The sequence below is a fragment of the Drosophila virilis genome, chromosome 2 (assembly GCF_030788295.1).
Source record: "Drosophila virilis strain 15010-1051.87 chromosome 2, Dvir_AGI_RSII-ME, whole genome shotgun sequence".
Classification (NCBI taxonomy): Eukaryota; Metazoa; Arthropoda; class Insecta; order Diptera; family Drosophilidae; genus Drosophila; species Drosophila virilis.
In genome coordinates, this window is record NC_091544.1 from 18,651,018 (window position 1) to 18,670,473 (window position 19,456).

The window sequence follows — 19,456 nt, forward strand, 5'->3', positions numbered from 1 at the left end:
CGCTATGGTAAACAAAGTTATTTGACGAACTTAAGCTAAGTTTTTAGTTCTATTTTACAAAGATATTTGCAAATCGATTTGAAGTCTTTTGAATTAAGAACCAACCTTTGCAATAAAAGTTTATCGTAATAATAATCAAGGGGTGAATTTTGCGAAAAGTACGAAGTGTGTCTTGAGAGAATTTTTACTAAGATCTTTGAAAATAAGTTTAAAGCAGTTTTATACAAAGAGTTTATGGAGAGTGGAAGCTTTTTCCTTTGTCACCATCTTGTAAAATACCTTGCCAGGGTATTGTGAAACTATCTCAAAAATGAAATATCTTTGCAAATGCATACAAATTAGTAAATTTCACAATGACCTAGACCTGTTTGCTTTCAATATTATGTCTGTATATTCAAATTTGAAATCTTAGAAAAAATAAAAGATTTGCGGTTGACATCTTACACTGAATTTTTGCTAGAAGTTTTCTAACGTCGTTGTATATTAAGTTAATCATAAAACAGTTCTTTTTTGTCTTGAATACTAAAGGATTTTACAGGCTTTACAAATTCTATATAAACATAAAGGTGTGAAGTTCATGCGAAACAGATAACTTTCTTTATGCATAAACTAATTTAATTAATACAATGATTCTATTTGTATATTTTTATATCTGTGCCCAGCCAAGTAGAATCAAATGGTAGTGTGTGTGATTAGGAGCTAACGATATAAAATTTCTAGCTGGGTAGCTAGATGGCTGACAAATTGAGCTAGCTATTAGCACAAAACACGATATCTAACAAATTGCAGGCGCTGGCAAATAAAAACGTACTAAACAGGTCGGCGACAGTTGTTGCATAACAGAGCAAAATGAAGATACATATTATAAATAAACTATACATGTATTATGTATGCATTTATCAAATAATAGACATGTTCGCACTAAAATTTAATTAGGGTCCACTAACACTTAGCTCCGATAGTTGGTGGAGAATTTACAACAGGGCCAATATGGCAGTCAGCACGACGGAGGTGGCGACCATTACATAACCTGTGGAGTAGACCTCTTTAATCTTTAGGAAGCGGCCCGTGTCCCAAATCAGATGGCGTATGCCGTTGGCCGAGTGATAGCCAACCGGATAAGCGATGATGAACTTGATGGCGGTCAAGGCGGCGCCGCTCAGCTGCAGACCCTCCACCATGGTCACATAATGGCCGATGTCTTGGGAGGCGATGAGTGCGCCCAGCCCCAAGCCCCAAACGCCAATGCCCAGAGCCAGGCCGGTTCCGCGGTGCATGATAGACAGCATGGAGGTGAGCTGCGGCTTGTAGATGGTCAGGTGTGGCGACATCTGGCGGCCCAGCCGCTCATTCTTCTCAAAGAAGCTCTCATCCTTGATGGTTGAGCCGACAGAGACGACTTTCAACGAAACCTGACGGGTAGCCGCGGCCACCCTGAGTCCTTGACGCAGCGCTGGTGAGCGCACAAGAGTGCTGGATAGTGCATACCTATGAAATTCCAATTAAATTTCTCCCAAATGTGCGTGCAAGTGATAAATTACGTACATTCTAAATTTTTTCCACCTAGACTTGTAAGCAGTGTGGCAGCAACTCACAAGCAACAAAATACCAAAGCAATCAATTCAAAAATACAAAAAGTGGAATGTATCGATAATTTTCTTGAGCATCTAATTTACAGTTGATTTGCAAAGTTGAACACTAGCATTCTGTTAATTCCTGTTAATTTTTGTTACAGAATTTTATAATAAAACGTTTCTTTACTTTTATTTGACGGTTATAAGCCGTACGCAAGCCAGCCAAGGGAGGAGTTAAGTTTGTTAGGTGGAGCAAGCCACCTAAACTCCAATATGCGTTATGATGCTCTGTTTTGCGTTGCGCTCTGCTACGTGTCGCAGCCTGAGCGGTATGGAACGGCGTGCAATTTGAATAACTTACTTTAAAAATACTAAAATCGGTTCAAAATAATATATACTTCACTTAGCGCACACCGCAGCAATTAGAGCCGCACCGCGACCCGAGCCATCTTCGGATAAAACTAGCTCAAATTTGACTGAACCCTTTAGCAGCATGTTCATATTTTCCGTTAACAGTCTATGGTAATTTGGATGATACCGATATACACTGCCATCAATGCCGACAGTCAAGTCCTTAACATTCATTTTGTTGATCAGGCAGACGAGCCCACAGGCAGCCAGCCTTGCGGAACGCGTGGATATAGTCTCGCATATAAAGCGCAAACATCCCAGATCCTTCTCATTATTCGTTCTGATGCCCAGGCGATCCATCACCAGTGCGGCATTGCGATGCGAGCCCGGCTGATCGGACTCAATCTCAGTTATAAAGCTAGTATCAAACTTGCCCTTTATTAGAATGCTTTGCGATGTTTGGCCCTTGAAAATGGCTTCCTTTTCCATCAATTCCAATAGAACGAGACGCACCAATTCGCCCATGTACATGCCAGAGATGCACTTCTCGAATATCTGCTTCTTTGGATTGATCGACTGCTTGTCGACTTCATGATCATAGGAAGTGCGTATGAAATCCAACACGCCATTGTCGCCAAAAGCACCCCATTCGCAATTGATGATCATATTGGGCTTTGTGGAGCTTAGATAGCCATCGAAGGTTTGGGTATTCGCCGTCTTCTCCACATAGCAAGCGTTACTGCCCGTGCCAACAATCATGCCAATTTTGCAATTGCGGTGGTTAAATGCACAGGACATTAGGGTTCCCGTCGTATCGTTCAATATGGCCACGACATTGACCTTGAAGTCGCCTCGACGCTTGATTGCATCCCGCAGCAATTCGACCACGTTCTGATTAACAACTCCCTCGGCTTTGAAACCCTTCGTCCACGCGACCAAGGTGCCGTTATCAATGCCAACTTGTTTGCATGGAAAGGAAAAGGTAAATCCCAATGGTGTATTAGACTGCTCCATTTTATGCTCCTTGCAAAATTCCGCTAGACATCTGGCAATAAAGTCAAACAGTTTTATGCCCGAACCTTCCTGTAATTCCTTGCTAATGGCATAAGTCTTTCCGGTAATATCAATATCTCTGTCATTAATCAGATTAACCAAGAGGACTCGAAAATTGGTACCGCCCAGATCCAGCGCCAGATACTTTCCCCGCTCATTTCCCGTGGGCAGCTCCTGTACGTAAGTGACAAAGCACTTAACGGTGGCCCTCGGATGTGTATCCCGTGTGAGACCCATATTGATTTCCTTGGTTAGACGATTAACAATCTCGTCCATGTGTTGTTTATTTAACATGAACTTCTCGCATATCTCATAGGCCTCCGGATACTTCTGCTTTGGATCAGACATTACCAAGGAGCTTCCAAAGGGCGGGGCGCTAGGTTAGTAAATAAAAATTTAGAATTTTCTGAAGTCCGTTCCGACTTGATGTTAAAATTAAAATAACATTCAAATTCAAATCCATTTTCAAGCATTGAGAATTTTCGAGCAGCTAATGCGGAAGTAACTTGATTTAAAAAAAGGGTTACGAAACATTTTCAGGAAAAACCTGCAGCGATTTTCGTTTCAAAAATTGCCTAGTTGGCCTTGAAAATCGACGTATCGAGTATCCACGGATTATATAGTTTATGCAGTCCTATCTTACGCCTTTAGTAAGCTTTAGCAAAGAAATATTTGGAATTAAAAAGAGCTTGAATTTCGAAACACGTATAGTCTGACCCGTTTTCAGTTACACTGTTCAGACGCTGTCTTCTCGCGAGACATTAGTCAAAAAAGAATGTGGAATATGTAAGAACAATCTATATATACACATATAAGAAGATAATCAATAATCGTAAATAGATTTGAAGGCTACGATTTAGATAAATGTCTGAAGTTAAGAGAAGATGCTAGACCAGCTACGATGGCAGCACCCACGCCAGGACTATCCTGTGCGATGGTGATTTCAAACTTTAAGTCTGGATTGATTAGAGCTGCGGCATGCTTGTTGAGGACCTCCTGGTATCTGGGATACAGGCGGTAAATGCCGCCATCGACAGCAATCGAAATATTTGCATAATTCATGCGATTGATCAGGCAGGCGACCCCGGCAGCTACCAGCTTGGCGGAACGGGTGCTCACTGTTTGGCAGATGAAGCGGAGCGTGGCCAAATCGCGTTCCTGGCAGTTGCGCATGCGGAACTTGTCCATGACTTCCTGGGCCTTAACATAAACATCAGGCGGATCCGAATCGATGGCCATAATCGATTTCATTTCCATTTTCCACTGTATGCCCATATAATCAAGGTTGTGCTCCCGAAAAATGACGCCCATATTCATGAGGCGCACTATAATGAGGCGCACCAGCTCACCTAGGTAGAGGGTGCTGATGCACTTCTCATAATACCTTTTGCCTGGATTATTGGACTCTGCATCGACAATCTTGTCGAACTCGGTGCGTATGAAGTCCAAGTGGCCATTGGAACCAAAGTTGTTCCATTCGGTGTTGATGATCATCAGCGGGACGCTTGCATCGCCTTCATACATTTCGCACTCCACACTCTGCTCCACATAGGCGGCATTTGTGACGGTGCCTATGATAAGGCCCATCTTGCAGTTGGTCTGCGACCAGGAGAGGGCCATTAGCGAGCCGGCAGCGATGTTGATAATGGAATTCAGATTTATCGAAATATCCTTGTACTCGTCCAGGGCATTGCGCAGCAGCTGTACCACATTTTTGCCCACCGCTCCCTGGGCGCCATATCCCTTGGTCCAGCTGACCAGAATGCCCACGTCCAGGGACAACTTGTTCAATGCAAAGGCGAAGGCAATGCCCATTGGCAGGTTGTCCTTCTCAACCTTTTTCTCCCTTACAAAGACCGCAATGTTCTGGGCCAGAAAATTGAATAGCGTTGTGCCACGCGATGCGGCGATCGTATGTGGCACAATGACGCACTTTGAGCTCATGTAGATGTCCTTCTCGCTGCCGAACTTGACCAGCATAATGCGGCAATTGGTGGGCCACATCTCAAGCGCAAGAAATCGACCACGCTCACGTCCCGTTGGCAAATGCTGCACATAGCTGAGGTAACATGGTATCGACGAGCGGTCGTGCGTGTCCCTTCCTAGACCGTTGAGTAGCTCGCGGGTCATCGAATTCCGGATTGATAGCAGATGGTCGTCGGTGAGCATGAAGGGTTTGCATAGCTTCCACGCCTCGGGAAAGTCCGTTTCGGGATCATATGGCATCTTTGGGAAAAAATAAATAAATAAACAAATAATTGGAAATTCTAACTTAATGTCGCTGAAAATTTATATAATATTTACGGGCTCTGGGCCAGACTTTTCAGGGGAGTATAATATTTTTGATTGAACAACATTTGTGATTTATTTACAGTTCGAAATTGTATTTAAGTGTAGAGTGTGAAAAAAATACTTTAGAAAAATGCTTAGTTGACTAATTTGGTTATTGAGAGAAACAAATGGACATGGACTGTCTGTAACTGTCCATGAGCATGAATATGCAGTTGCCTGCCTGACTGCTATGACACGATGAATTCCGCGGCTATAGCTTAAGTGAGGTTAGGTGATCGCGCAACTATAAAACTAGGTTAAACTTAAACGCAGCAATTAACAAACTCTAATTATCAATAATTATTAAGTATTCAATAAACTAACAGACTGCCTGCTGTGCTGGTCACGTGAGAAATATATCCGGAAACTCGCTATGCAGCAGATCCGAGAACGGATGAAAGCTGTCCAGTGTGGCCAGAGGGCTGATGCACGCCGAGGGCTGCTGATCGCTGGCAAAGTCAAAGGAGTCCGTCGAGTGGTCCAACAGTCGCAAGCTTAGCTCCACATCTGGCTTGTCCAGTGGCAAATTCATCGATATAGGCAAATCGCCACGTGAAGGCAGCACAGAGCTTGCAGACGTCAGCAGATCAGGATGGTAGCTACTATTGAGGCAGTGCAGCGAATCACTATCCGACTCCAGCAGCAATGTGTTGAGCTCGCTCAGCGCCTGCATGCCCAGCAAGCTGTCCGCGTCCAGAGCCGCACTTCCATGGACGCTGCCGCTGCTGCTACAGCTACTAGAGGCGGCTGAGGACAGCGACGCATATGCCGAGCTAGGCGAACAGGCGGCCACACAAAAGGCGGGCGAGCCCACGGAGGAGGAGGCATAACACGATTCCGGCGAGCTGCTTGGCGCGCTTGTAGTAATTGCCGTTGTGGGCGTGGCTGCTGCTATGTCTGCCTTCGACTGTTTGCTCTGTCGCTTGGCGGGCGTCTTTTTGCTGGCCTTGGCTGGATTCTTTTTGGATTTGACAGGCGGCTTAGCTTCCACCTCTAGTTCGAAATCCAGCTCTGGCTCGGTATCCAGGCCAACATGCGCCTCCCGGTTAGCGCTCTCGCGCAGACATTCGACCAAAAACTCACTCTCGTAGCTGGGATCCTGCAGCGATTCACTCAGCATGCCAATGTACTTCATGGCCAGCCGCAGCGTCGTTATCTTGGTTAGCTTCTCGTTGGTATTGGCAGCATCCTCACCCGTAATAGACTGCGGCACGCAGTGGCGCAGCTGCTCGAAGGCCATGTTGATCTCGCGCATGCGTGTGCGCTCCCTGGCGTTGGCCGTCTTGCGGCGATACTTGCTCAGCGGCGGTGCTTTCGTTTTGGTCGAGCTTTTCGCCTTGGCCTTGGCAGCGGGTGTCGCTGCCGACTGCAGCTCTGCGGCAGGCGCAGGCGCCGTCTCGAAAAGATCGCCGGGCAGGCGCTTCTGTCGCTTTTGACGCAACGAATACTTTTCGCCACGTCGACTGCCCGGCGTTGTGGCGGCCTTGCGCTTGCGCGAGTCCGCCTTCGGCTGAACGCTGTCTGGCTCCATGTCCAAGTCCGCGTAGTTGTGCAGCTCGCATGTGCTGGATTTCATCTGCAAAGACGTTCAAGAGTGAAAGTTCGAGTCAGTCATGGATTTCAATTGATTGGTTATGTTTTGGGCGGCTGCCTGCTTGGAAGCAGGCGTGGGCTGTGCCGCACCAGCAATCAAAAGCAATTAACAATTTGTTTGAATCGCCCAAAAATGCTGCTCCATCGAAATCCACTTGGGAACGGGCCAAACCAATGGAGCGTAACTTGTCTAACCCACCCGCTAACTTCCGTAAACGGTTCAAATTGCTGCGCATTGAAGTCGCAGTAGTGGTGCCGTGTGGTGGTGTGGTGTGGGCGCTTCCTCCATGTCGCCGTCGTAAAACCCACTGAAGCCGAAAAACGCATCAACCAAAAAGTCATAAACAAATTTATTCTTAGGCAGGGTTCAGCTTTTCCAATTTGGACTTCATTAAAACCAAATATTTTCCAATTCTACAATTATGCGCTGCCTTGCGCAATTGCAAATGAAACTCATCAAATATAAACTAGCCATGAGCTTATCTGGCGAATGGCTTAAATATTCATTCTCGAGCCTGACTCATGCACATGTCCCAGAAACGGACAAAGCGAAAATGATTCGTCAGTGGTTGGCGTTGTTAATCCTAATAAGGTTGCCTCAAGGTGCCAGCTGTGGCACTTGCAACGCGGCTGCAGCTCATTGCAAATATCTCACAAGACCAGACACATGATCTTAATCTTAATCGTTGCGCAATTGACGAGTGCCTATCAAATTAGAGGCACAATCAGTCTATTGAAAGAGGCGTGTCCAAAAATAATACCATGCCTACCGAAATAATTGGCAAAGCAACGCATTTTAATATTCAGATTTAATATCAAAACAATCAGGAGTTCTTTAGTCGAGTCGTAAGTGATAGAAGATACCCTGTATATGTTTATGTATATGGATATACATATGTATTTTTTTTAAACTAATTCTAAGAACAAATATACGATATAAAATATGTGAAAAATAAAAACAAAAAAAAAAGGGCACGGCTCTATATACTTATATATATATATATATATATATATATATATATATATATATATATATATGCATATAGGACGACTGGCGGGTATAACCCGTCCTTGCCCGTGGCATGTATAAAATACGTTTTCTCAAAAAGCTTTAAAAGATAACAAATATCTTTCACACAAGCGTTTTCCGCCAATTTACCACTGGTGCGGGTGGAATTTTCCAAACACGTATTCAATAAGTTTTTATGTAGAGCTTTGAAAATAAGTTTTAACCAAATTGGACAGATCAAAAAATCTTTAAATCGCATTTCTACCGAAGAAGTTTAGATTTTGCGAAAAGTGTGAAACACGTCCCAAATGAGTATTCATATAGATCTTTGGAAATTAATTTGAGCACGAAATGTCACCCACCAAATCTTTGACACCCATTTCCACCAGGGTGGGATGCATTTTTAAGTAAATCTATGAATTTGAACATATTTTTTTAAAAGTGAGATTCAGACCGATCGAATGGTAAACAAAAAAGTTTCATACATTTTTCGATACTTGCGGGTGGAATCTACTGAAACCCTTATCAAATAAGGTAATTCAGTGAAAATTTCAGCTTCCTAGCTCTTACGGTTTGGGATGTGCGTTGATCAACAATCAGTCAGTAACTAAGTCAGTAGGTCTGTCAGTTAGGACAAAAAGTTTTGCGTGCGTTATAAAATTTTGCAGTCTCAGATCTTTATAAGTAGTTTCTGACATCGACGCTTTCACACAGAAGGCAAATCGACTCAGTTCGTCGTCCAGATCAAGCATATATATATGTACTTTATGCAGTCGGACATTCCTAATTCCAACTATTGTATACATTTGAACAAAACCGATACACCCTTTAATATGATCAATTTTCAAACGGGTACAGGTTATAAGGAGTATTGTCGTGCTAGCACAAAAAAATTCAATCATATCTTGGACATATTAAGCAATAAATAAAAGTTATTTAACAATGTAATTTAATCTGTTTGTAAACAATTCAAAATTATTCTTTTCAAGATAATTTCTATCTTTAATAAAAAGTAAATCAAAAGATAAAATTACTTATTTATTTTTAGATCTAGCAATCACCTTTTCCACGCTTGAATTACCAAATTAAAATCTTTCCACGAAACTCTCACATGTGATGTGTTTTTGTTGGCTGAAGTGAACATTGAAAAGTTGTCTTTAAATGTTTGCTCAACAATCAACTCTAGCAACAATGTTGTTGAGAAAGTTTGTTGCTTTTATATCTTGTTTGAATTTTTGCGGTAGGTTAACTGTACTAAATATTTTGCATGACTTTTACCACAAGCTTTTTATTCTATTTATTTATTTATTTTGTTTTTCCTGCGGTTGCGGCCGAAACAACAACAACAACAACAACAATAAGAACAACATCAAGAGACGTGAGTAACGGCAGGCAAATGGCAGCTTTTAATGAATACATTTTAATGCAAGAATTAAGTTACATTAAATGTAACTTGAAGCCCGTCACGGCGTCATCAACAACAACAGCAACAACAAGTTGCCACCGCCTAAACAAAATGTCGAATGCTAACGCCCTTGCCTGGTGCTTGGATTGCACCTTGGCCTCATAAATAGCCAGCTCTCAGGCCGTGGAGAGGTGTAAATCTGCGGAGATTGATTGCAAACAACGTCTCAACGGAAAGAGAGAGCGAGAGAGAGAGAGAGAGAGAGAGAGAGAGAGAGAGATCGTGTGTCCATGTCAGGTTCACATAAATGGACAATTTAGTGCAGATTGCCAAAATTGGCAGCAGATTCTTGTACTGAGTCTTAACCGGCGCGGCCCAGTCTCAGTTGGAATCGACTTGCCCAGTTGCTGGCACTTGTTGCATAGCTTTGACCATTCCAAGAGATTCGTGGCTTAAAACAAGTTGTTTTTGTTGTTGTTTATTGATTGCTGTCTCTCGCACAGCCAAGGCACTTTTCAACATTTACCGTTAATCGCGCAATAACACCCAGACTAGGCTGTGTGAGAGATCTGTTCTAAGTTAATATATCGGACGAATTGCCAACCAACTAATGCTAATGCTAATGCCCTAACTACTCGCTTCCTATGTAATCTTCGTGTTTAAGTTGCAACATTGCCTCAAAGTTCGCCACTTTCAGCACGTTCTGAAAAGAATTCACTTTGCTCTGTTCGTGTCTGCTTTGATTTCTGTTTGCTGCCCTCGCGATTTACATGGCAATTAATTTTTGCCACGCGACGTTCGTTGCATGGAAACCTGGCCCAATAAAGAAAAGCCAACGACTGTTGAATGATCTTTAGCAAAATTGCCCAAAGAAATAACAATGGAATAGAAAAATAATGTGGTTATTGAACATTTAACTAAATATTTAATCAAAACTAAGATATATAGCACACAGATGTAAAAGAATGCCTGCCCAATTAACGGGGATTCGCTGAGGTGCGGCCCACAAATGAGTTTTAATTATAGTTAATTAATTATAAAGTAAATATTGTCGAGATATTGAAAAGCACTGAGTAATATTAAAAGATATTGCTCATTAAGTTTGAGAATAGCAGAATATTTTCCAAACCTTTTACACCTGAATAAAATACATTTAAGTGAGAGTACAGGCTGGATTCTCATGAGAGATGGAAACATATAGTTGCATATATCTCTGATTTATGCTTTTTTTTATATATATATTCTTAAAAACTCTCGTCCTGCCGCACTTGGTAAAAGGCATTCTGCGAGCTTATAAAGTTGATATACCCTACAGCTATAGGTCATGAGGGGCGTGTAATTGTAAGTAGGTGCACAAAAAGTTTACGCGACATGCAAGAAACAAGCTGCAATTAAGAGCACTGCACCTTCGCGGCTGACCCCCCCCCTTCAACCTAACCGGACAACCTGACAACCTTCTGCCGAGAAGCGTTTGCTCGGCCGTTTCATGCGGTTGCTTTTGGCGCCAAAACGACGTGAAAATTAGCAAGTTCCGTGTGTTGGCTGTACAAATTGCATGCGATTAAAGATACTCGCGGCTAATGAATGTTCTTCAACACACTGCTAAATGTGGCCTGCGTGGGCGTGGCCGGCCACAGGATGTGTAGGCAGCTCCACAGGATGCGGCGCTGGCTTTTGTACTTTCTCGCTTGTTGATTGCCAAATTGGAAGCGCGCGTCGCTTTACGGTTGCTGCTTAAGTTTTCAATTACGCGCTGGCACAATGCGAAACCAATTGAAATGCGCAGACAACAAATATACACGACCAACATTTCGCCCTTTTCCCGCTCACCCGGCCTAAATTTCCCATGCAGCAACAGTAAACTAGACAAAAGGCGCGCCGTGCGTGCACCCAGCCATAAAGGGACAGGGCGGGGCTATAAAATTGTTCTACGTTCGGTTTTCTGTGAGTGTATTTTTTCTTTTTTTTTGGTTTTTGTTTTTTTTTGGGCGCTGCAGGGAGCAGTTGTCTGTCTAAAGTGCACTTGAAACTGCCCTCCAGCGGACCTCTGCCTGTCCCCCACTTGTAATAGCTGCATTTTCAGGGGGTAGTCAATGCATTCGGAACTGTTTTTTGCACGCATGTCTGCATGCCACAGAGTGTGGCTGGGGGCTGGAAGTTGGCACGAAATGGATATGAAGCGTTCGCTTGGGTAAACTAAGCCAAATATATAAGAAAATCGAAAAATGGTTTTAAAGGAATTGTTAATTAAAAATGGAGCACATTGAATATCGACTGGCTAATTGTCTAACATAAAACAAATACTGCTTTAATCTGAAATGACATAGTAATAAGTTAAATTCGTTCATTAGATTTCCAAAACAATAATTCAACTTAAGTGAAGCTATAAGTCCTGAGCGATTACCATGGACTCCCCAGGTTAAGTTCTAACAGTGTGAAAAAAATAGTATGATTATTTTAATGATAATTTATTTTTTATATTTTGTCAAAAAAAAAAAAAAAATATTAACTGGCGATTTCAGAAAATCAAGTGGAATGCATCATATTGGCAATACTTGTTGAACATTTTTCAAATAAAGTGACAGATCTGAAATTGGATAAATTTTACGATCCTTAATCGCTGTTAGGATCCTTAACAAATTTAAGCATTTCATCATCACTTCAACATTTCCATATTGTCAATAAGCAGCTTATGGTTATTCGGTTGATAACGTATATACATTCCACCATCAATACCCACTGCCAAGTTGCAGACATTCATCTTTCTGATCAGACAGACGAGCCCGCCGGCCACGAGGTGCGCGGAACGCGTTGTTACTGTCTCGCACATGTATCGCAGGTTATTCAGGACCATGGCAATATTGCGGTATTGACCAAGCGGGCTTGAATCAATCTCTGCGAGACTCGAACTTCAACTCTGTCTGAATGGCCTGTGACAGGATACCTCTGTATCATTTTGGTGTTCTCTGTTTTCTTCATATAGCAGGCATTGCCCACACTCAGGCTAATGCGGCACTTGGATGGCCTGTGGGCGCAGGCAATCATTGCGATATTGATTAACCCGTTTCTACGATCATTAGCCGCTGTAAGGATTCTTAACGTAATTGATGTCGAGAATTGCAATTCATTTGCATGAGTAGATGGCAGCTACTAGAGCCGCACCGCGCCCTGAGCCATCCTCGGATAGAACTAGTTCGTATTCAGCTGAGCACTTAAGCAAAATGTTCATGTTCTCAATTAGGAGCCTATGGTAATTCGGATGATAGCGATACATTCCACCATCAATACCTACTGACGACTTGCAGACATTCATCTTTCTGATCAGACAAACGAGCCCGCAGGCCACGAGCTGAGCTGAACGCCTTGTTACCGACTCACAGATATACCGCAGACAGGCGAGATCCTTCTCGTTGCATGTTCGGATCCCCAGGCTATTCAGGACCATGGCGGTACTGCGGTACTGGCCAAAGGGCTCTGACTCAATCTCAGCTATAAAGCGAGACTCGAATTTCCATTCCGTCTGGATGGCCTGCGACATGAGACCCTTGAAAATGACATTTTTCTTCATTAGATCCAGTACGATTTGACGCACTATTTCGCCTAGATACACGCCAGAGATGCACTTGTCAAAGGTTTGCATCATTGGATCGGGCGTTAGCTGGTCCATAGATTTATCGTAGGATGTGCGTATGAAGTCCAAAACGCCATTGTCTCCAAAGGATCCCCACTCACAGTTGACAATCATGTTCCGCTTACGGCTAGTCTGATATCTCTGAAACATTTCGGTATTTTCCGTTTTCTCTATATAGCAGGCATTGCAGACATTGCCCACAATCAGACCAATGCGGCAGTTGGGTTGCCTTTGGGCGCAAGCCATCAGGGTTCCCGTCGTATCGCTTAGTATGGCAACTACCCTAACTCTGAGATCGAGACGGCTATCAATTGCCTGTTGCAGCATTTGGACAACATTATGGCCAACAACGTCTGGGCATTTAAAGCCCTTTGACCAGTTGACCAAGACGCCCTTGTTAATGGCCGTCTGTTTGCATGGAAACGAAAATGTAAAGCCCAATGGCAGATTATCCCATGCAATTCTTTGCTCTATGCAAAATTCGGCCAGGCACTCAGCGATATAATCAAAAAGTCTTTTACCCGAGCCAGTCAGTAGATTCTTGCCCAGGACAAAGCTCTTAGACTGAATATCAACATCTGTTTGGCTTTTAAGATCAACCAATAAAACACGAAAATTCGAACCCCCCAGATCCAGGGCTAGATACTTGCCCCGCTCCTTGCCTGAGGGTACATCCTGTACGTACGTAATATAGCATTTCACCGTGGAACGTAAATTTGTTTCTTTCCGTAGGCCCATTTCAATTTCTTTGGTCAGACGATCAACAACCTCGAACATCTGGTCTTCGGTTAGCGTGAACTGCTTACAGATCTCATAGGCTTCCGGGAATTCTTGCTGTGGCGAAGCCATTCTTAAAAATCTGCCAAGGAGCGGGGCGCACAGCTGGCAAACAAAAATTTAGAATTTGTTGATGAGTCGAGTTTCGAGTTGTTTGGAAAACTGAATTAAAATTCAAGTTTTCAAATGGGCACAACAGAAGCCCAGATCCCTAGGAGCTTTCGCTTGCTGCGCCTGCGCGCCTGCCATGGCACAGTTACCGCCGTATGTGTGTGCACAAGCTACCTACATTCTATAAATACCTTCAGCAATCATTTTTCAAATTAAATTCTGTTTTGACCGGCTTACAAGGCCTAACATTCCCGTGCAACAACAACAAGGTCAAAAAAAGACGCGCTGTGCGTGCGTTGAGTTGTGAAGGGGCACAATCGGCACAGGGCGAGTTACAATTCGAGGTTTTTTCTTGTCGTTTCAGGGAGTCTATTCAAAGTGCTCTTGAAAATGCTGGCGAGCACCCGCGAGCCCCGGTTACAGTCTCTGCATTTTTAGGTGTAGCCATTAAATTTAGAACTTTTTTTCTGCACGCTTGTCTGCACGCCACAAAAGTTTGGATGCGGGGTATGTGGGAGCGGAGCTGTGAGAAAGAGGGCAGTCGGTAGTGGTTGGATGGAAAATGAAGCGTCTGTTGGAAAAAATGCAGTAAATATGCGAGAAAAACTGTAATTATTAATCGGCTGGACAAGCAAAGAGCAATGAGACGAGGCAGAGAGTTTCTTGGATCTTTGTGCTTAGAAACATTTTTTTTTTATAGATTTTAAATACATATAATAGAATGGAATAAGTCTGCAATATATTGTTTTCACAAGTTTCCATGCATTAATATATTGAATAATTTATATTTTGAAGTTAAGATATAAAACTTAAATAATAATCTTATATTATTAACTCGACATCAGGCTTCTTTCCAGAAACAAGTTTTTTATAGACCGACTATATTTTTCTTTTAATAATGGGAAATAATTTATAATTTATTTGGATTTGATATTTAGCCTAATGTTAGTAACAGCCCTCGCATTGTGCAAGTCTGTGAAAAGTCTGACTGAGTCCGATTTTTTTTATTTTTTTTTTTTGCCCCAGCTCTAAAATTAGTTTTTATTGTATGCAAGTTTCTTCTCTTTTCTTTTTTTCGATTTCTGATTCCTTATTTGCTTTTTGTGGAAAGCATCAGAAATCTGCTGCTTCTTCTTGGACTTAATGCGACTGTCGTTGTTGTTGTTGTTGATGTAGTTGTTGTTGCTGTCTCGTGCTGTTGCCAGTTGCATGTGGCCGCTTTTATTGTTTCCCTTCAGCACTCTGCCTGCGTCCCTGCTTCCATTTGCACCTCGTGTGCGCTGCCGTTGGGCTGATTTTATTTTTAGTCTGCTTGCGGCGGGCTTCTGATTTTAAATCTTTGTTTTCTTTGCTGTTTTTTGCATCTTTCGATTTTTGTTTTATGGCTTTTGTTGTTGTTGTGCTGGGTGGCTTGTTGCCATTTCTATGTTGTTTTTTTTTGTTGGCATGCTTCGCTTGAATTTGTTTGATTTTCCATTTAAGTTGAGTTTGTTTATTAAAATTGGCACACATTGCGTATGTGTGATATGCTTGTGTTCATATACGAGATAGCAATGTCTCTCCGCCTCTCTGTCTCTACCTCTCTCTCTCCCTCTTGTGGTACTGTGTGCTTTTGTATTACCAATTAATTTTTTTTATTTGTACGATTTTTGACAGATTTGGTTTCATTTGCTTTGACCAATTTCCATTTGTTTTTTCGCCGAGGTAAAGATAACAACAGCTGTTCCCATGTCGAACACATAATTGGGTCATGGTGCCAGGGTCTGTTTATCCAGGTATTTTTTTTAATAACCTTGCAGACGGAACTATAATTCTGTCGTGAAATGTATAAGGCATAGAAAAAGACATCTCCGACCCCATAAAGTATGTATGAATAATGTTGTTGTTTTTCATGATATCTTGACCGAATTCATCATTTATTAGTTTTACTATGCTTCTATGCGAAATCCTATTTAGATCGGACCACTATATCATACAGCTGCCATAGGAACGATCAAAAAGTAGGTTTTTGTATAGAAAACATTTTCGCCATTACCTATTCTTCCTATCCTTCTTAGATACGGGCAAAGTACTATGACTATTATGAAAAGGTTGGGTCTGCAAGGGTATCAAATCTTCGCATGCCTAAGATAGGCCTGCTTTACGAATAACTAATAATAATTGAAACAATACTCATGATTTTTAAATATATGCATTAATTCGCTTAATTATGTGCTTAGTTAAATTCGTGTTAAGATTGATTTAGAGCATTTTTCTTGAATGCAAGTTTTATATAAATTATAAAAATACATACAAATATTTGTGATAAATGAAATGTTCATCAATAAATCGATTCATATAAATAATTTGAGGTGTTTACCAACCATGCATTTTCTCATCATGAAAATCTTCATCTGTTATCTGTTTATCTCTATGGTATATGTGTTCATAAAAATGCCTGAATGTTTGTTTACAAACCGAAGAAAATCGAGTAAAAGTCATTAATAAGCCATAAGAAACTGAATATGAGCAGCGGCAAATCGAATAAATTTCTATTTTCAAATAATGATTGATCAGACCAATTGGCAGAGGTGATGTGCAGTAAATAATGCTTAAAATAGTACAACAAAAATCGATATGCCTTGAGTCACAGCTGCTGATGCATTAATTGAAATTTATTGTCTTTGGGCAATTCTTTGCCAAAATTGTATTCAATTGAGTGGAAGTTTTCGCCTTGCGCCATGTTAACCCAATAAAGTTCATGAAGGGCACGCAAAACAAGAGGTCTGCTTGGGCCCAGAGGAGGGGGTGGTACATTTAAAGCTGTTGACAAGTTGCCTGGCCCCAGCCCAACCTCAACGGACCAAAACTTTTCAACACCTTGGGCAAATAAATGCGTCGCTTGCTGCTGCGGCAAGCCCCGGGGTCGCCTCTCCGGGCAGCTCCCCCCAGTTGCTGCCTGCTTCTTATTTCATGTCTTGTCTATTTTTATTGATACAACAACGAAAACAACACTAACAACATATGAGATATGTACATATTTATTTACCTTTTTGATTTCATAAATCCAAAAATTGTGTGAGCTGCTCGGCTGCCGCTGTTAGCTGTTGATTTTGTTGTAGCTTTGAGTTTTTTGAAAATATATTTTAAGTTTGGAACTGAGAACACTTCAACACTTTTTAACACTTTTAATGGTATTTGTTTTTATTTTATTTGAATTTTAGCTTCATTAAAGTTAACCCACAGACATTGTGAGAATGCGAAAACATATTCGACTCAATTTAAATTCCACAGCATCAGCTAATTAGTCATACAATTTTGTTTTGCATTTTTCTGTCGGCTTGTTTTTTTTTTTGTTTTTTTTTTTTTGTTTTGTGACTTTATTTTAAATTAACGCTTGCCTCATACATACATTTTGGCAGATTAACACAATAAAAGTGATTTTGTTTTGGTTTTTGTTTTTTCTTCCGAATAAATTCTTTTTATTTCCTCAAACTTGCCTAGCAAGACTCGTTTTATGTTGCTTATATTTTGAGACAAATTATATCTTTAGTTTGTTGTTAGTTTTTTATTTTTGTTTGCGCAGACTTCGAAGAATATCAGTTGGATACGCGCTGCAACTGTATGTAGGAAAAGCCTCGAAGAACAGTTTTTCCAAAAACGTGCGAGCCGCGTGTGTCAGCAGCGTGCCTGCAACTGTGTATGGATGTGTGTGCGCGCGATTGTTTGTGTGTGTGTGTGCGCGCGCGGCCGGCTGCTAAAAATATCCGTGAGTACGCGCGCTGCGGCTGTGTATCTATGTATCTGTATCCAATAACCCGAGATGGCGCACAAAAATACACGGCCCGCCGCCGTTGCTGCTGCTTGGAGAAAGGTGCGTCTGCGTCTCCGTATTCGACGTGCTGCGTCCGCTTGCTGCGCCTGTTCGTTATGCACTAAGCAGCAGCGATTGTCGTCGTCGTCGTTGTCACCCGTCAATGTCGTCCACTCAGTTGTGTGCGTCTATGCTGGGCAGCACTTGGCTCTGACTCCGTTAGCCAAGCCAACGCGACGTCTGAATTGGCTTACTGGGCCTGAGACGGGCTTCAGTTGTTGTTGTTATTGTTGTATTTGTTGTTGTTGTTGTTGTTGTGGCTGATACGGATGCCCACACAGAACATGCTACGGGAACCCGGGACCGGCACTTGTCTGATGCGCTGAGCGTGCGGCGTGCTATTGAAACGATCAATGAATGAAATGCGGCATTAAAAAGCAGCACTTTACGTTTGTATCTTACAGATACGACTACGAGATGAAGCGAGCCAGCTCCACAGCCGACCAACAAACCGCTAAGCCCACTGCCACCGTCGAGATCGCTGCTCGCCAACGCCAACACAGAGTCATTGAAGCCCAAATCCCGCTGAGCAACAGCAAACCAGTTCTTGGTACTCTCCACTCGTTCCACACTCGCACTCACCCACTCACCCACTCAAATCACTCGGCTTGTGTGGGTGTCTCTGCGTTGGCAGGCCGGTCGGTTCGGTCGGATCTGCTGCTCTTGAGTGACTTTTTCGTTTACACTTTTGATATTCGTGTTCAATTTTCGTTTTCATTTCGAGTTGAGTTTATTTCGTTTGAGTGTTCTCTGAGATTTGTCTGTTTGGGCAGCGCTCTGGGTATGATCTAATATTGCCAGGCAATTATTTATTTAAATTTATTACTAATTTTTTATGTATGTCGAGACGCTGCATTTATATATCAGTCAAACATTATTATTTTTGACTATATTCCACTCTTTTTCAGTCAGATTTTCAACCTAATACACACTGCTGATTTCTTTAAAACCTAACCAGAAGCTATTCAGAATGATGATCGCATAGATTCATCTCCACCATGTTCATGGAATATCTTTATTGTGTTAAGCATTTTGAGTGCACAATGGGTCAGTCGTTAACACTTACTTAAAATGTAGATTTGTTGTATTTAATTTCTAAATTCAAAATATGTATGTTGCTCATTGACTTGAAATATTTTAGCTATTAAGGTAATAGTTGCATAATAAAGAATTTGAGCAGTATTTGAAATTAAATATGTAATATTGACAGATATATCAATACTAAATGCATAGCTAAGTTTAATAATAAATTTGATATTGCCGGCAGAAAAAGTTTTTCAAAAGATTAAGTTATACTTTTGTACTAATAATGTAAATTATTCTTAACGTCATGGATGATACGTTGATTCTGACCCAATCTGAATTTTTCGTTCCTTTCCGTTTCTTTCTTCTGTAGCTATTTTAATGCCGTAGATATCAATATGGTTTTGATTCTATCTCTTATTTTATGCGTATTGTTTTTTTGCCTTTTTAAAACTCTTTTTTTTTTTGTTTACTAACATCGGTAAATATTTTATTCATACCACCTAATATTTACTTTTCGAATGTTTTATTTATAGGTTATATATTTATATTTCTATATATTTATCTTCTTTATTTTATTTTATTTATTGTTAATTTAATTTTTAATGCTTCCAAATTGTTTCTATTTACCATTTTATCGAAATATCGTGATGGCATTTCGATTTGTTGAGCTGCCTTTAAGATTGAATTTGTTTTGTTCGGCGTTGAGCTTATTAAAAACCAAATGTGTTATGGTCATTTATTT

At 41.5% G+C, this 19,456-nt stretch overlaps 5 protein-coding genes across 6 annotated transcripts; all 5 read right to left on the reverse strand.

The window, feature by feature from the left end:
• Window positions 1-860: 860 nt before the first annotated feature.
• Window positions 861-1,939, reverse strand: SdhC (Succinate dehydrogenase, subunit C). The gene is made up of 2 exons (XM_002053386.4): window positions 1,546-1,939; window positions 861-1,488 (listed from the first exon to the last, which is right to left on the reverse strand). Coding segments are annotated over exons 1-2 (516 nt in total). The 5' UTR covers window positions 1,548-1,939; the 3' UTR covers window positions 861-974.
• A 12-nt stretch (window positions 1,940-1,951) lies between these two features.
• On the reverse strand, window positions 1,952-3,701 carry LOC6630262 (Hexokinase testis 2). The gene has a single exon (XM_002053385.4). It carries the CDS (start codon window positions 3,324-3,326, stop codon window positions 1,974-1,976), a length of 1,353 nt encoding a protein of 450 aa, XP_002053421.1. The 5' UTR covers window positions 3,327-3,701; the 3' UTR covers window positions 1,952-1,973.
• Window positions 3,702-3,815: 114 nt separating this feature from the next.
• Window positions 3,816-5,388, reverse strand: Hex-t1 (Hexokinase testis 1). The gene is made up of 2 exons (XM_002053384.4): window positions 5,283-5,388; window positions 3,816-5,204 (listed from the first exon to the last, which is right to left on the reverse strand). The coding sequence occupies exon 2, from the start codon at window positions 5,202-5,204 to the stop codon at window positions 3,828-3,830; it is 1,377 nt and encodes a 458-aa protein (XP_002053420.1). The 5' UTR covers window positions 5,283-5,388; the 3' UTR covers window positions 3,816-3,827.
• Window positions 5,389-5,652: 264 nt separating this feature from the next.
• On the reverse strand, window positions 5,653-18,358 carry tx (Helix-loop-helix protein delilah taxi). 2 transcript variants are annotated; one of them, XM_032433744.2, is made up of 3 exons: window positions 18,091-18,358; window positions 16,864-18,026; window positions 5,653-6,885 (listed from the first exon to the last, which is right to left on the reverse strand). In XM_032433744.2, exon 3 carries the CDS (start codon window positions 6,883-6,885, stop codon window positions 5,653-5,655), a length of 1,233 nt encoding a protein of 410 aa, XP_032289635.1. In that variant the 5' UTR covers window positions 16,864-18,026; window positions 18,091-18,358. The 2 variants fall into 2 exon arrangements, with proteins under 2 accessions (XP_032289635.1, XP_002053419.2); XM_002053383.4 differs by having other exon boundaries at window positions 16,864-18,358.
• LOC6630259 (hexokinase type 2) lies at window positions 12,166-13,892 on the reverse strand. The gene has a single exon (XM_002053382.4). The coding sequence runs from the start codon at window positions 13,794-13,796 to the stop codon at window positions 12,441-12,443; it is 1,356 nt and encodes a 451-aa protein (XP_002053418.1). The 5' UTR covers window positions 13,797-13,892; the 3' UTR covers window positions 12,166-12,440.
• Window positions 18,359-19,456: the final 1,098 nt, after the last annotated feature.